The sequence below is a fragment of the Zootoca vivipara genome, chromosome 6 (assembly GCF_965207765.1).
Source record: "Zootoca vivipara chromosome 6, rZooViv2.hap1.1, whole genome shotgun sequence".
Classification (NCBI taxonomy): Eukaryota; Metazoa; Chordata; class Lepidosauria; order Squamata; family Lacertidae; genus Zootoca; species Zootoca vivipara.
In genome coordinates this window covers 76,020,469-76,035,871 of record NC_142589.1, presented here as the reverse complement: position 1 = coordinate 76,035,871, position 15,403 = coordinate 76,020,469, and the positions used below count along the sequence as shown (strand labels likewise).

The 15,403-nt window shown below is 42.6% G+C and overlaps 1 protein-coding gene across 4 annotated transcripts; it reads left to right on the top strand.

Annotated features, from left to right (window-relative positions):
* Positions 1–14,240, top strand: LOC118086604 (galectin-5). 4 transcript variants are annotated; one of them, XM_035118428.3, is made up of 6 exons: positions 1–43; positions 2,270–2,364; positions 6,562–6,799; positions 10,899–11,018; positions 11,419–11,469; positions 12,688–14,240. In XM_035118428.3, exons 1-6 carry the CDS (start codon positions 41–43, stop codon positions 12,706–12,708), a joined length of 528 nt encoding a protein of 175 aa, XP_034974319.1. In that variant the 5' UTR covers positions 1–40; the 3' UTR covers positions 12,709–14,240. The 4 variants fall into 4 exon arrangements, with proteins under 4 accessions (XP_034974319.1, XP_034974318.1, XP_088528795.1 ...); XM_035118427.3 differs by having other exon boundaries at positions 12,685–14,240; XM_088672669.1 differs by lacking the exon at positions 10,899–11,018.
* Positions 14,241–15,403: the final 1,163 nt, after the last annotated feature.

The window sequence follows — 15,403 nt, the reverse complement described above, 5'->3', positions numbered from 1 at the left end:
AGGAGAACGTGAGAAGAAAAGCTGACGAACCAGCTCAAAGATGGTGAGTGGGGTGCAGAGAAAGTGCATGTCAGAGGGGGAACCACCCTTTCTTCATGGGGGAGAGTGGTGGGGCTCCTGGCTCAGCCTTAACATGTGCTGTTGGTCCCCAGCACTGAGCTGTTGCTTTACCATCATCAGGAAAAGTGTCAGTATCTTTCTTGAAGTGTGACGCAGTTCACTTCTAAGGAAAGGATCGGCTCTTAACTGCCTTGTTTTAGCTGGCACACTCCCCCTATTTCCTGCCCCTTTCCTTAGCAGAGCACTGCCTCAGTTTCGCCTTGTGGGGAAATCATGTTGTTGGCTTTTCAAAAGTTTTGTGAATCTGCGTAAGAGTTTCTTCAGGATAGAAATCTTCCTCTCCATCCCATGTTCTGTGACATCACCTACATGGTTGAAAGTTTGGCTACTCTAAAGTAAGTCCCATTGTTAAATGGGGCTTGCGGGGCATGGGAAAGCAGCCTAAAGATGTTTGCAGAGAGTAGAAGAGCCTTTGCTCTCAGGAACTCAGGTGAGCAGAAGGCAGGTTGAGATCTCTCAGGAGTTATTTGTGTCAAATCGGCAAGAGTTTATGACTCCAGTTTTCTAACAGGATCTGTTCTTACTGAAAAGCTTACCTGACCCCAAGTTAGGTCGCTGAAAAAGGACACAGGGGTTTGGGGGTGGAGAACCAGGAGTGAGTTTTGGGCAAAAATACTTTTGATCTTGGTCCTGGTACTGATCATAAATTCCTTAGCTGAGAATGTGTTCTGAGGTTTCCCATTCCTTAATTTTTAGTACTGAGTCTTCTATGTTTTATGTGTTTAATATGTCTGGATTACCTATGTTTTGTAGATTCCACCCTCTCTTTTATGATTTTTATTGTCTAAATTATGCCAATAAAGGATGAATGAATGAATATTAGTATATAAATGCAGTTTATACTAGCACAGAAGATAGGGGTAGACTCTCAAAATCTGAGCTAGGGCTCTATGGAGTGTTCTCATCTCTATCTTGGGCCCTTGAAGGCCATGCTCTTAAAACAAATTCTTTTTTTAAACAACAGATACATAAAACTCTACCTTTAACATACATTCGATACACCTTTTCCTTGTCAAAGAATTCTGGGCATTCTGACATTACCCCTCAGAGAGTTATGATTCCTATCCTTTGGAACTTACTTCTCTGAATTTTGCAGTGTAGAAAATAATATGCACAAGAATACTGGGGTAATGCAGAAATAAAAACGCACATATGAAAATAATATACAGAAATGTGTTGTATTAGGGGAAATCGATTTGCAAAAATATGTGTATGAGGCGCGACTGCATACGAACGTGTTATACGGTATATTACAAGAATGGACACCAAAATGCTGATTTAGTTTTCATGAGGGCTTTGGGGAAAGAAACTGCACCTGATGTGGAAATGTAGAGAGCTATTCTTAGGATTGGAAAAATGAGAAATTGAGAGAAACCAAAATGGACAGACTGGCCCATCCCTCCCCTCCACAAGGATGTTCTCCCTATGGCCTGAACCTTGCTCAAAAGGAGCTGCCAGCATTGTGTCCTGCCCCTTTCCTGAGGAAGGTCGATGTTTTATAGATGAAGCTTTGCTTTCACTTTCACGCCAGAAAAATGTGAGACAAAGAGCTGACGAACCAGCTCAAAGATAGTGAGTGGGGTGCAGAGAAAGTGCACGTCAGAGGGGGAACCATCCTTTCTTCGTGGGGGAGAGTGGTGGGGCTCCTGGCTCAGCCTTAACATGTGGTGTCTAAATTATGCCAATAAAGGATGATTGAATTAATATTAGTATATAAATGCAGTTTATACTAGCACAGAAGATGGGGGTAGAGTCTCGAAAGCTGAGCTGGGGTTCTGTGGAGTGTTCTCGTCTCCACCCAGGGCCCTTGAAGGCTATGCTCTTAAAACAAATTCTCATTTCAAACAACGGATACATAAAACTCTACCTTTAAAATACATTCGACACGCCTCCCCACCCCTCAAATAATTCTAGGCATTGGGGTATTATCCCTCAGAGAGTTATAATTCTTAGCAACCCCTAACAAAGTACAATGAGGTGAGGAGAGAATGTGCTTTAAAAGTATAGCAGGTATGCAGCTGATATAAACCGTTTCCATTAAAATGTGAGTTCTCTTCATGACGGTTGGGATGATTTTGAGGCTGAGTTTTAGGCTATTGGATCGAGAATGTGATGACCTTATTTTTCCACTTTCCTCCCCACTCCACAGAGCTTTCCTGTTGCTGCTTCTTGGACCAATGTTGGAGGCCTCAGTGAGGGAAAGAGATTTTTTATCCAAGGCTTTGTCGGAACATACACAGAAAGGTTTGTCCAGCCTCCTGGTCATGTTCGATTCCCTTTGTTTTTCGGCAACTGTCCTGCCCCATCCATCTCTTCCTCTCAGACCTGACCCTTTTTCCTCTGTAACCAAAATCATGGATGTGGGGTGATGTATGCAGTCTGTCAGGGTAGTGAAGCTGCTGTGTTCTGCTGTTGAATCTTGAGTTCATTTAGGAATAATTTACTTCAGAGTTGTGTAGTCAAAAACAGTACTCCATAAATAAATAAATGCTTATTGAAAATATATATTAAAAAGTTTGAAAACTTTGTTGCTGATTTGAATGTGTTATCAATTTTGCCACTTGATTTCATTGCCATTCGTTGTTCCAATAGACCACCACAGGAAAGAAACAACAAACAAATCAAAGTCAGGGGTGTGGGGGGGACAGATCCGCCCCAGGTGCCATCATGGAGGGGGGCATAGTTGTCAACCTTCCCGTTTTTGGAGGGAAACCCCCGAATTTAAATCTGTTTCCTGCTGCAACCCTGGATTGAAAAAATACCCCATAAATGTCCCGCCTCCCGGCTGGCTGCTCACTCACTTGCCGGGCATGCGCAGAAGTGATTTCTGGTGCCCAGACATGCGGACACGGACAGCCCAGCACCGGAAGTCGCTTCTGCACATGTCTGGACATGCGCAGAAGCGACTTCCGGTGCCGCTCTGCCCATGTCTGGGCACCGGAAATCGGGCAGAGCTGGCACCGGAAGTCGCTTCTGCGCATGTCTGGACATGCGCAGAAGCGATTTCCAGTGCCGCGCTGCTGCTGATCCCTTATTTTCCAATCCAGAAGTTGACAGCTATGGAGGGGGGTGACAAATTATCAAGGAACAATTACTGCCCTACTAGGGCGGTTCATAAAAAAAACTTTTTTTTGAAAAGGCCTGCTCCAAAGGTCTTATCTTACTACACTAGGGATTATATGAAATTTCATGCATTATCAGTTAATATTGTGACCCTCCTCTACGAAAATGGCTGTTTACTTGGCCATTTTCCTATGTCGTGAAGGCTGAAATTTCAACAAAGCATGTGCTTTTGCTAGACTCTTTTCGGACACCTGCTAAAAGCATTCTTCTTTAGGCAAGCATACCAAGATGCTTAGGAAGTTGAAGTAATTATAATCTTAATATTTTAGCTTTTGTATGTTTTAAAGTAGGATTGTTAATTTTTTTTATTTTACTGCTGTGGTTTTTTTTGTTTTTTGTTTTGGTAAACCACTTTGCAGGTTTTTTAAAATAAATTTTATTAAATAAATAAACAAGAATTATAAATAAAATAACACAAGGCAAAACACAATCCATCCTGTAGATTTAAGTATCTGTCCATAGTCGCCTACTTGTTATCAGAGGCTCAGAATCCACATTCCTTTGTAATAAAATATGAAATAATGATTAAATGATTAATGATTACCCAATGATTAAATATTGCAAACAGCTGCACTGCATGTTATCCAACTTATTAACTCAGTTCAGGTACAAAATCAGCCAGCAAACATATCTGCTTCCTTCAAGACAGGGAGAAAGTCAAGTTTTTCTGTGCTGCATCATTAATCAGCGCCATTTTAGAATGCACAGGAATTGATTTATTAGAGGCCAACCTGTATAAGTCAGCGCCATTTTGTTTCTTCTTTTCCTTTTCAAGTCTCTCGAGTCGAATAATGCTGTGCAATTAAATATCCAATTATAAATGAAAGTCCATCTGTACTCCTCAAAATAAATTAGGTTTATTAATGGGGCTTGGCATAGAAAAGCCATTTGTAATACAGTATTATAAAAAAAGAGCACATACCGCATAGATCCAAATATCATGATAAGAGTCTCCTTTAAATCGAACTTTAAAGTCTAAGCCAGGGGCTGTAAAAATCTGCAGGTTTTTTCCGTCTCCTACAGTCCAGACTATGTCTGCTAATTGTCCGAATCTAATTATTTTATAAGAGCAGATATTCTCGGCTGTGGGAGTGGCTTGGGAGAGTGCCGGCCGTGTTGTGATCTTGACCCAGTGTCCTGCCGCTTGCACCTTGATGCAAGCTGACAATCTCAGACAATCTGTGGGCCTTCAAGACAGTCCTCCCCCACCCTGGGGAGTCTGCCAGGACTAATTACCCCCATATCAGCCCTGAATTCCTGGCACGGCTGGGGTCCTATCGTATAGGAGTCAGCCATTTCCCATCACAGGAAGTTGGCTTGCACTTTCTCAATGGCCAGAGCAAATCTTGCGATTTGGATGTTAATGAATATGTCTTCCCCTGGAATTTTATTTTATTTTTTATTTTACTGGTTTTGCGTTGTTATAGCTGAGAGCCAATGAGCATCTTATCACAGAGGTGTATTGGACTGCAGGGGCACATGCCCCGAAAGTCCTGATTCAAGCTGCTCCCTCAGCTCTCTGTTTTGTCAAGGAAGGAACCGGGAATCGGGGATAAGGACCTGGGAACAAACTTCAGCCTGTTATTCTTTGGAGGGTTAATTCAGAGAACTGGCAAGTACATGCCTTGGTAGAATTATATTCATGCTTAAAAGACTCGGTGAGGATAAGCAGTGGGCATGCTATAGGTGCACAGAAATTTTGCTGTGGTGTGCCACTTCCCAGTTGTACTCCCTCAGGTCAGCCTTCATGAGTCCTGCCCTTTCCAAACCTTGCCTCTCTCTCTTGCTCCATTCTCCCCTCCACTTGGCCTTTTCTTTTTTCAATTTTCTTCCCCCCCTTTTTGGTTTGCATGTTTATTTATTTTTGTTTAAATAATACAGGGGGGAAAACAACAACAAAAAAGAAAGAAAAGATTGAAAACAATCCAAAAAATAAAAATGAAAACAAATATTACATACTTATCATATAATACGGTACTCCCTCCACACCTATAGCTTCCCTTCACCACAATTCGACTTTTTTGAATCTCTATTTCCGCCTTTATCTTTGCATTCTAAAAATGTATCATCCTATGTATTTCTTTTATCTATTCTTTTTTCCAATTCATAGATATACTTTACATTTTTATTCTAGGCATATTAGCATATCTTTCTTAGAACAATATTTTAACATATAATCTTCTAAACATTTCCATTCCTTTTTTAATTTTTTATTTGACTGATATCCTATGATTGAGGGTATCTTTGCCAGTTCTAAATATTCATTTAATTTGCAAATCCACTCCTCTTTTGAGGGCATGATTTGAGATTTTCATTTAGAAGCAATCACTACCCTGGCTGCCGTAGTTGCATATAGAGAAATTCTTTTTTTTTCACTTGCGGTATATCCTTCCCTATCAAGCCTAGGAGATATGCCTCTAGTTTTTTAACAATTGGGATTTTCAACATTTTTAAAAATTCCTTATGTATTGCTCCCCAAAATTTCTTAATCTCCTCACAGCCCCACCACATGTGTGTTGTTGTTCCTGCTTCTTTGTCCACTTGGCCTTTTCAGTTCCGTTTCCTCTGCAATTGACCGCTCTCTCCTTCCTCACAGTGCTTCTTTTTTTTTAATAGATATTTATTGATTTTCACAATAGAAAAAGGGTTTACAGAAAATTAGAAAGGGTGAGGGGAGATATGAATACAAAAAAAACACAAAAATACAACAATCAAGAAAAACAGAGAAAACCACAAAATAAAAAAAGATAAAAAACTGTATAACTTATCTTTATCACAGTGTATATTGGGACCTCCTCGGGTTCCCGTCCCTGTGTTTCTCAAACACACTTCTAATTTAGCAAATTCTACCTCTAAATATTCACTTTTAATACTAAATTTCTTATTTTCTATTCTAGAATAACCTCTTTTACCTAATCCACAGATTTATTTACCACTTAATTTCTATTCTTAAAATATTACTTTAGCATAATTTTTTAAATACAATTTAAAATCTTTCCACTCTTCTTCAATTGCTTGTTCTCCCTGGTTGCGGATTCGTCCGGTCATCTCTGCCAGTTCCATAAATTCCATCATCTTCATCTGCCATTCATCAATCGTTGGTAACGTTTGCTGTTTCCAGTATTTAGCAATCAAAAGTCTCGCTGCTGCGGTGGCGTACATGAAAAAAGATACCTTTCTCTTGGGAATCTCCTTCCCTACAATGCCCACTAGGAATGCCTCTGGTTTCTTGACAAATGTGCCTTTTAGCACTTTCTTAAGTTCATTATAAATCTTATTCCAGAAGTCAACAGTGCTTCTGCCCTTCTCACATTTCAGATTTGCAGTGAATTTCCTGTGCCCCAATGGCGACATCGCCTTCCACTTCAATCCGCGATTCGATCAGTTAAAGCCGGTGGTCGTGTGCAACACGCAGATGAAAAGTAAAAAACCGCTCTGGAAGTTCTGGGAGAGCGACGAAGACTTCTGGGGGAAAGAGGAAATTGCCACCGGCACACCTTTCACGCAGGACAATTCTTTTGACATGACCATAGATGTTGAGAGTGGCTGCTATCAGGTGCTGTGGGACTGGGGTGGTGAGCCACGTTACTCCATTTGATAGCAAGCAACCTTGAGTGTCAGCTGGAAAAGAAAAGGCTGAGGAGGAGAGGAAGACTCTCCTATATTCCTAGAACCAGAAATGTTTTAGGATTTAACCAATCCCCAGATGCAGCAGGGATTCAGTTGCTGAGACTGGTCGAGTCGCTAAGCAAACAAAGCAGGGACTCTGTTAGCAGAGACTCTGTACCAGGCAGCAGAGGGATGGGGCCCCTTCTCCATCTCTGTGTCAGTTAGCAGAGTTGCGCTTAGGATCTCAGCTTGCCTGAGGTGAGCTAGGGGAAAAAGGTGTCAGTATGTAAGAGGTGGCAGGCTGGAGAAAGGCAGGGATCAAAGCACCATGTGGGCTGACAGCTTGAATCCAGAATCGTGGCCATGAGAGAAGCAGGACTCATCGTAGGCTCAGGTTGTATATATGTGTAAATAAACCATCTATTATAAAGACACCACAGTCTTTGCTGTGCCTCCTTCCCAAAGGAAACACGAACCCTGCTGGGACCCCTGGAGTCTCGCACTGGTGTGGAGATTGGTGTGGGGGTGCAACAATGCTGGGTAAATAACCGAGGAGAAATACAGGGGTTTGCTTTTTTATTTATTATTTGTTTAAGTCATAAAATTTATATGCTGCTTGATTTTGGTGGGAAAAGGCCTCAAAGCAGTTTATTTAAGGGTCTAGAACTAACCAGCCAATCAGAATTCAAGTTGCCTCAGCATTGATTATGTCAGGGCATGTCCACACGAAACTTGGCTCCACACTTTCTAGACACAGGTCCAGGCAGTGTTTTGTTTGTCCCCCCAGGAAAAATCAGTGTTTTGCCATTAATCAGAGCAAACTGCAACCCACAGAAAACTCTATTGCTGTTTGCTCTGATTCAGCGGTAAAGAGTGGTTTTCCCCAGGGGAAAGCAGGAGGAGGAGGAGAAATGTGGGATAAGCCCTTAGTGTGAATGTGTAGGCTAGCAGTGAAGTGTGAGTGTGTCCCTGTGGGTAAAATATTACCTTATTCAGCACTGTGGGAACTGGCTTAAAAGGAAATAATAGGGCTAGTGAGCTTGCCTCACCACAACGCTGCCTCCCTACCTACCCAAAATCTTGTTTCTGACTCACCCACACACTTTTCTCAGGCTTGGGCTAAAACAAATGACATCAGTTGTTCTTAATTAAATTTCTCAGTTGCTTTATCTTGCTCAGAACAACCCAAAGCACCTTACAACTAATCTAACTTCTGAGCTATAAGCAGCTAAATATTCAGAATTGTTTTCTTGATTACAAATGCGGCATTCAAATCTGTGTGAGGTATTATGCAAACAAAGGCAGGGGCTGAGGGGGTAGAATGTTGGGGAAGTGGCAGTTGGAAAGTGACAGTTGCGTTGCTTTTTAATTTTTTTTTAATAGTAAATGTAAAGCTGCAGAAAAAAAGAAAACGCTCCATCTAGTGGCGGAAGCAAAGAGTACAGTATAGAGAAAACATAAAACCTGGGTAGAAATAAGGCTAAAGCAGGCCAAGTGTCTGCTCCTTTGTTCTAGGGTGGAAGATTTACACATAGAAAAACAGAGCTTTGTGTAGGTGTGTCGTGCAAATGCTCCCCACGCTCCTCACGGGGCTGGAAAGGGGTTAGTTTAACCTCTGGTTTGTTACTAAAACTGAATTACTGTGTCACGAAATGATTCACGTCTAAAAAGTGTGTCACTAACATGAAAAGTTTGGAAAGCTCTGAGGTAGAAGCTTAGCCCCCCTCCCCCCCAAGCTGAGGCTGTAAACCTCTGTAGTGTAAGCTGCACTGATGATCTAAATGGCAGAAAGGAAGGGCAAAAAACATGTTAAATTAAATAGAAAACATCTGGACCATCTTAAGCATATCCGGGGCTGTGGTGCAAAGATCCCTCCGGCACGCCCCCCCCCCCGCATTTCCCAGAGTTGTCAAACCTTTTTTTTAGGGAGCTGACACCACGCTTACACATTATCTCTAACAAGCCCTTAGAACAAATGAAAATGAAATGAAATGAAAAGGCAGAAGAAAATCTAATGAAGTCCTCAATTCCAAAGCAAGACTCATTCAAGACTCAGCAGTTCTTCTAATTCATCCTCATGATTCAAATCAACACATATCAAAAAGTGAAAGCAATCACCAGTTTGTTGTTCTTTAAATAAATTAATAAAGACACAGAGAATGAAGTTCCCGGCCAAATTGGGTTTAAGTACAAAGCTGACGTTTTCAAATATTGTGGGGAGTGGGTGTGGGTGTAAAGCAGTGACATCCTGAACCTAAAAAGGACCCAAAACTTGGGTCACAAAGTTTTCAGCCCTAACTGCACTTACCTGAGAGTAAGCCCTGCTAAATCTAATAGGACCTTACTTCTGAGTAGACAGTAGGACTGCAGCAAGAAACACAGTTGGGAATTAGGGCTTTCTGTTTTAAGTCTCAACCAGAGGAAAAATGTAATATTGGAGATTAGGGAGAAAGAAATATGAATATGAATACATTGGGGGGAGGGGGCTGATGAGAGACCAAAATCCACAGGTAGCAAGACAAGGCACACTTTCTGGGGAGCAAGTTTCACACACAGTTGCTTGGGGCGAGGTGTGTGTTTTTCAGAAAAATGTAGAATTGGAAGGGGCCCTGCGGGTCATCTAGCCCAACTCCCTGCAATGCTTTTTAGCTTGCATTGATCTCAAAAACCTTCAGTGCCTTTTTCTTTTTAAGTTTGATAGGCAATTAACAGGCTTGTTTCACAAATAAGGGAGAAGGAGTGTTGCTGGCTTGGTTTGGTTTGCCTTTGTTCTAGTTTTCAGCATGTGCTTAGTACTGTAGTTTCAGGCTGTGAGCCGCTCTGGTATCTATGGGTGGAGGGCAGTACTACTACTAGTAGTAGTAATAGTAATAATAATAATAATAATAATAATAATAATAATAATGGTGATGATATTTTTCGCAGGGCTTGGAGTGAGTGGGTGATGGCCAGCTGGTGGAATGAATGGGGTTGGTGCTAAATGGTCTTGCATGCTTTACAACCCCTAGGGACCTTATTGGTGGGGTGGGGTGGGGCCGGAGAAGGAGCCCTGAAGAAGAAGAAGAAGAGCGAAGGGAGGAGGCTTCCCTTCCCTGGGATAGAGTTGCCCGTAACATTAAACACAGGGCACGATTCCAGGGAGAGAGAGAAACCAGGGCAGCAGCTGCTGCTACTCATGGCTCGGGCTAGACGGGCAAGGGGACCTGCAAGCAGGGCTGCAAACCCAGCGCAGAGACTCCTCCGCTGGCTAGAGGAGGAAGAAAGGGGGCAAGTCGGGGGGGCGCCTCTCCTCCTCCTCCTCCTCCTCCTCCTCCTCCTCCTCCTCCTCCTCCTCCTCCTCCTCCTCCTCCTCCTCCTCCTCCTCTTCTTCTTCTTCTTCTTCTTCTTCTTCTTCTTCTTCTTCTTCTTCTTCTTCTTCTTCTTCTTCTTCTTCTTCTTCTTCTCCTCCTCCTCCTCCTCCTCCTCCTCCTCCTCCTCCTCCTCTTCCTCCCTCCCTCCCTCCTCCTCGCGCTCCGCTTCGCCTTCGCCCTTACCCACCTCCCTCTTACCATAGGGCGGGTGGGAGAGAGAGAGAGAGAGAGAGAGAGAGAGAGAGAGAGAGAGAGAGAGAGAGAGAGAGAGAGAGCGCACTGCATGACAGCCAGCCATATAGTTGGCAGGGTGCAGCTTCCATCCTAAGCCTTTGCAGGGATCGCTCTCCTCCTGTAGAGGCTTGGGAAGGAAGCTGCATGCCTGCCAGCCATATGGTTGGCAAAGCGCAGCTGTCAGACATGCAGGGAAAGGGGGGGCCGCTGGCAAAGCCGCGCAGCTCCCCCACTCACTGGGGTGCCCCTTAGAGGCCAGCGCCCTGGTGCAATGAACCACTAAGCCTCTGGGAAAACATTTACTCTGGAATAAGCTTTAGTGAAATAGCTGACAGTCAGGTATGCCCCACAAGAACTTACATTGTATTAAGCCTGGTGGTCTTTAAAACACCTGAAGCCTTCTTCTTGTACCTGCCAACTGGAAATTGAATGAGGGACTACTTGTTGCATTTTTTCCTGTAGGTATATGTCAATGGAAATCACTTTTTAGAGTACAAGCACCGTCTTCCCCCCAAAAGAGTCCAGACCTTGGAGATCAAAGGTGATGTCTCAGTGAACCACTTTGAATTTTCTGAGACTAAAGTGAGTTGGTTTTTCTCCTCTTTTGTCCTTAACTTAAACTTGCCTGTGTGGTTTATGGGGCATCTAACCTGGGAAACAGCCATTTGTCAAAGAAATGAGGCTCCTCAAAAATAATTTGAGGAGGCCCTCACCTTTTTACCTGCAAGATTCTGGACAGGATATTAATGATTTCTGGGAGAATGCCTGACTTCTGTTTTTACTGTAAATGATTCAGCATAGAGTTGGAAAAGATGGATGAGACTACATAGCAGTTTCAGGTCTCTGAGGATGAAAAGTTGAAACAAGAAAACTGTTATGATGCAAGTGGGCTGGATTTCTAAAGCTTAGTCCCCACTGTCTGAAGCCATGCACTTTTCAACATCTGCTCTCATCCCCTGGTATCTATATCTTTGTGTTCCAGGCTCCACCCGCTTACAGCCCTCCTGATTCCGGTGACACCACATATGACAAAGTAAGTCAGCTCCCTGTGTTTATTTTCACTTCTTTCCCAATAATGGATGAAGCTGGTAATGATTTTTCAGTAAGTTCAAGTCTGCACATCAGTTTATATTTTTTTTTTAAAGTCCTCATGAAGATTCATTAGCAGTTTAATTGAATTTATTGTGATATGCACATGTGTGTACAATTTTGCCTAATGGGCCTTTTTTTTTGCAAAGCAACTTTCCCTAACAGAATGCATTCTTATGTTGTTGTTTTTAAAATGTACTATATGCATCTTTGCACACATTATTTGGCTTGGAAACTGCACTGCAATATTTGGAAAAATGACTTTCAAAGGATGCCCGTGTTTTGGTTTGCGTACTGTTTAGGATCAATTAAAGAGGTTCACTTCCTAAGTGCAAACTGAATCAGATTTCTCCCCCATGCCAGCCAATATAGTGTATCCTACATGAGATTGCACCTCTGCCTTCCATCTTAATACAGCCTGCAGACCTTTGGGCTTTACCATGATGTCCAAAGGCATATTTTTTCCTAAAAAGTCACTGCCTCTGCTGGCTAACAAAAGCTTAGGATTTTTTGGGTTTGTTCAGAGCACTTATCCTTAAAAAAACAAAAACAAAAACTTTGCTTTTACTCAACTTTTAATGCCATATGTACAGTGGTACCTCGGTTTACAAACACAATTGGTTCCGGAAGTCTGTAGTTAACCTGAAGCGTACTTAACCTGAAGCGAACTTTCCCATTGAAAGTAATGGAAAGTGGATGAATCCGTTCCAGACGGTCCGTGGAGTACTTAAACTGAAGCATTCCTAACCTGAAGCGAACTTTCCCATTGAAAATAATGGAAAGTGGATTAATCTGTTCCAGACGGGTCCCCAGAGTACTCAACCTGAAGCGTACTTAACCTGAGGTATGAGTGTAATTGGTTCCGGAAGTCCGTACTTAACCTGAAGCGAACTTTCCCATTGAAAGTAATGGAAAGTGGATTAATCCGTTCCAGACAGGTCCGCAGAGTTCTTAAACTGAAAATACTCAAACCGAGGCGTACGTAAACCGAGGTATGACTGTATTGAGCACTGCAATGGCAATAAGCAGTCATCCCAGCCTCCTCATGGTTGGGCAAGCTTTGACCCCATTTCCTTTATGACAGTCTTTCACAAGCCCACCTAGGTTGGTGATAACTTGACATTGACTTCTTTTCTTTTCTTTTGTCTCTGCCACTCAGCAGGAAGAGAAGCGTGCTCCATAAGCAAAGTCAACTAAAAAAGTGAAGACCCAAGATGAGCCTGCGTGATCCTTTGGAAAACGGAAGTCCTGGCTGGTTGGGTAAAGGGATGGATGCTCTTTTCCTGACCTCACTGAGGATGGAGTTCAGCTGTTATGTGCAGAATGAAGGAAAATTAATTAGTGTCAAGAAAATCGGTAGTTAGCAAAATATTTGCACGGTTTCTATATACTGTACTATACAGTGGAACCTCGGTTTATGAACACCTCGGTTTATGAATTTTTGGTTTATGAACGCCGCGGACCCATCTGGAACGGATTAATTCATTTTCCATTACTTTCAATGGGAAAGTTCGCTTCAGTTTATGAACGCTTCAGTTTATGAACAGACTTCCGGAACCAATTACACCCATGATTCAGTTTATGAACGCTTCAGTTTAAGTACTCCGCGGACCCATCTGGAACGGATTAATCCACTTTCCATTACTTTCAATGGGAAAGTTCGCTTCAGTTTATGAACGCTTCAGTTTAAGTACTCCGCGGACCCATCTGGAACGGATTAATCCACTTTCCATTACTTTCAATGGGAAAGTTCGCTTCAGTTTATGAACGCTTCAGTTTAAGTACCCCGCGGACCATCTGGAACGGATTAATCCACTTTCCATTACTTTCAATGGGAAAGTTCGCTTCAGTTTATGAACGCTTCAGTTTATGAACAGACTTCCGGAACCAATTGTGTTCATAAACCGAGGTACCACTGTATACTGTATATTGTAGTGTTCTGTTCTATATACTGTACTATATACTGTTATTGTTGGCTGTTGTGAGGGCAATGGGAGACTGTAAAACAACAAGGCTTGAGGAATAAACATCGTAAATTCAAGTAAACTCAAGTAAACTCAAGGCCCTTCAACAGTCACCACCAATGCTTTGTTACCAGCAGATCCTGCTAGCTGCCCACAATACATTTCCTGGAAATCATTCGTTAGGCAAATGTTTGCAAACAAATCCACAATTTCCATTGATGCCTTTAGGAATCAGTTATCTCGGTCCCCTCCTGCTATTGTTTCTTTTCCTAAAATGGCTGCAGCCAACCAGCTAGAGGGAATTCAAAGTGTGTGTGTGTGGGGGAAACAGATTTGTCCAATCTCTCTCCCCACTCCCTTTCCCCACGGTTTCTGTCCGAAAATGGCTGCCACTGACCAGCCAAGCACAACAAGTAAGGAAGTGGACAAACTTCGGCTCTTTGGATATCTGAATCTGTGGGGTGTATAATGAGGTTTGGGCATGATTATTTCTGTTTGGATAAGTGAACTGGCAGATAGTGAGCAGGTGGGCAACAGGACCTGCATGTTCTTATGCTGCTTGTGTTTATGCTGGCTTTTAGGTTGCTTTTTTATGCTGACTGATAAGTCCATTTTAATATTCTTCTGCTTTAATTTGTCATGTTAATAGCTTGATTAGCCACCTGCAAATGTGGTTTAGAAGTGAAACAAGCAAGCTTGGAAATTTTAAATATGTAAATAAAAGTGCTAAATAAATAACAGAAAAGTGTGATCCTCTAGGAATTCTTGCGTTACTTTTATGTAATTTCTCTAAAATGCATGTTACATCAGGGGCAATCCTCCTTGCCAATGGGGCAATCCTCCTTTTGCCCATGCACAACCAGGAGCACACTTTAAGATAAGCCTGCCATTGTGCATTGGTAGTTATGTCAGGTGTTGGGCCAGTGGACATGGACTGGGGGAAGAAAGGATTTGCAGGCCAAATTGGGACCAGCAGCCAGCCAAATATGGCCTGCAGATTGGAGGTTGCTTCACACCATAAAAGATCAAACGGAGACTTTTGATGATATTAAGATTGGCAGAGACAATTTTCAGCCCACGTGCCAGGGGTGGATACAGCCTTAGGCAAAAGCGAGCAGAGCAGGATATACTGTAATGTTTGCCTTCCTCCGGTAGGCTAGTTTCTGCACAAGCACACACCTGTGTTGTCCCTCCAGGCAAGGAAGTGGCATTATTGGAGTTCAGGGAGGCATTCCAGCCAGAGAAAACACTCAAGGAGCATTCACAGCAGGGCCAGTGATAGATGTGGGGATGTGGCTGGGTTTTTCAGAAGCAGGTCAGGCAAAGTTTGAACCTGCTGAGTCTACCACGATTTACAAAAATACAAACACAACACGCTGGCTAATAACTGTTAGTGAATATATAATTGGTTATGATGTCATTCAAAATATGTGAATAAACCACTTCAAAATGATGTATATATCATACAACTCATCTGTGACGATCACCCAAATTAGCATAGCTGCCAAGTTATCCCTTTTTTAAAGGGAAATTCCCTTATGCTGAATAGGCTTCCTCGTGAGAAAAGGGAAAACTTGGCAGCTATGCAAATTAGGGACAGCATAGAAGAAGTTAAAGGGATTAGCCAGTTAGAACCCTAGGGGGCGGGGTTAGGAGGACTATATAAACCCACCCCTGGGAGGAGAAGGGTTGTTGTTGTTGGGGCTGGTTGTGGAAGGTTTGAGGGGGCAGTTGAGAGAGGCAGAGGGTGAGGCAGAGGTAGCGAGGTAACCAGAAGGGAGAGAGAGTTTGGAACTGTTCTTGATTATAAGCTATAGGTATAGGTCAGTATACGAACTGTTATGAAAGAAAATAAGAACTAATCTTTTGGAAACCACATGCTTATGTACTAAATCTAAATAAACCCAGTTTTTT

What these genes read in the sequence shown, in the direction of transcription:
- LOC118086604 (XM_035118427.3), top strand. An exon ending in TTGAATTTTCTGAGACTAAA is followed by an intron (nt 11,019 to 11,418) that starts GTGAGTTGGTTT and finishes TTTGTGTTCCAG; the next exon opens with GCTCCACCCGCTTACAGCCC. An exon ending in GTGACACCACATATGACAAA is followed by an intron (nt 11,470 to 12,684) that starts GTAAGTCAGCTC and finishes TCTGCCACTCAG; the next exon opens with CAGGAAGAGAAGCGTGCTCC.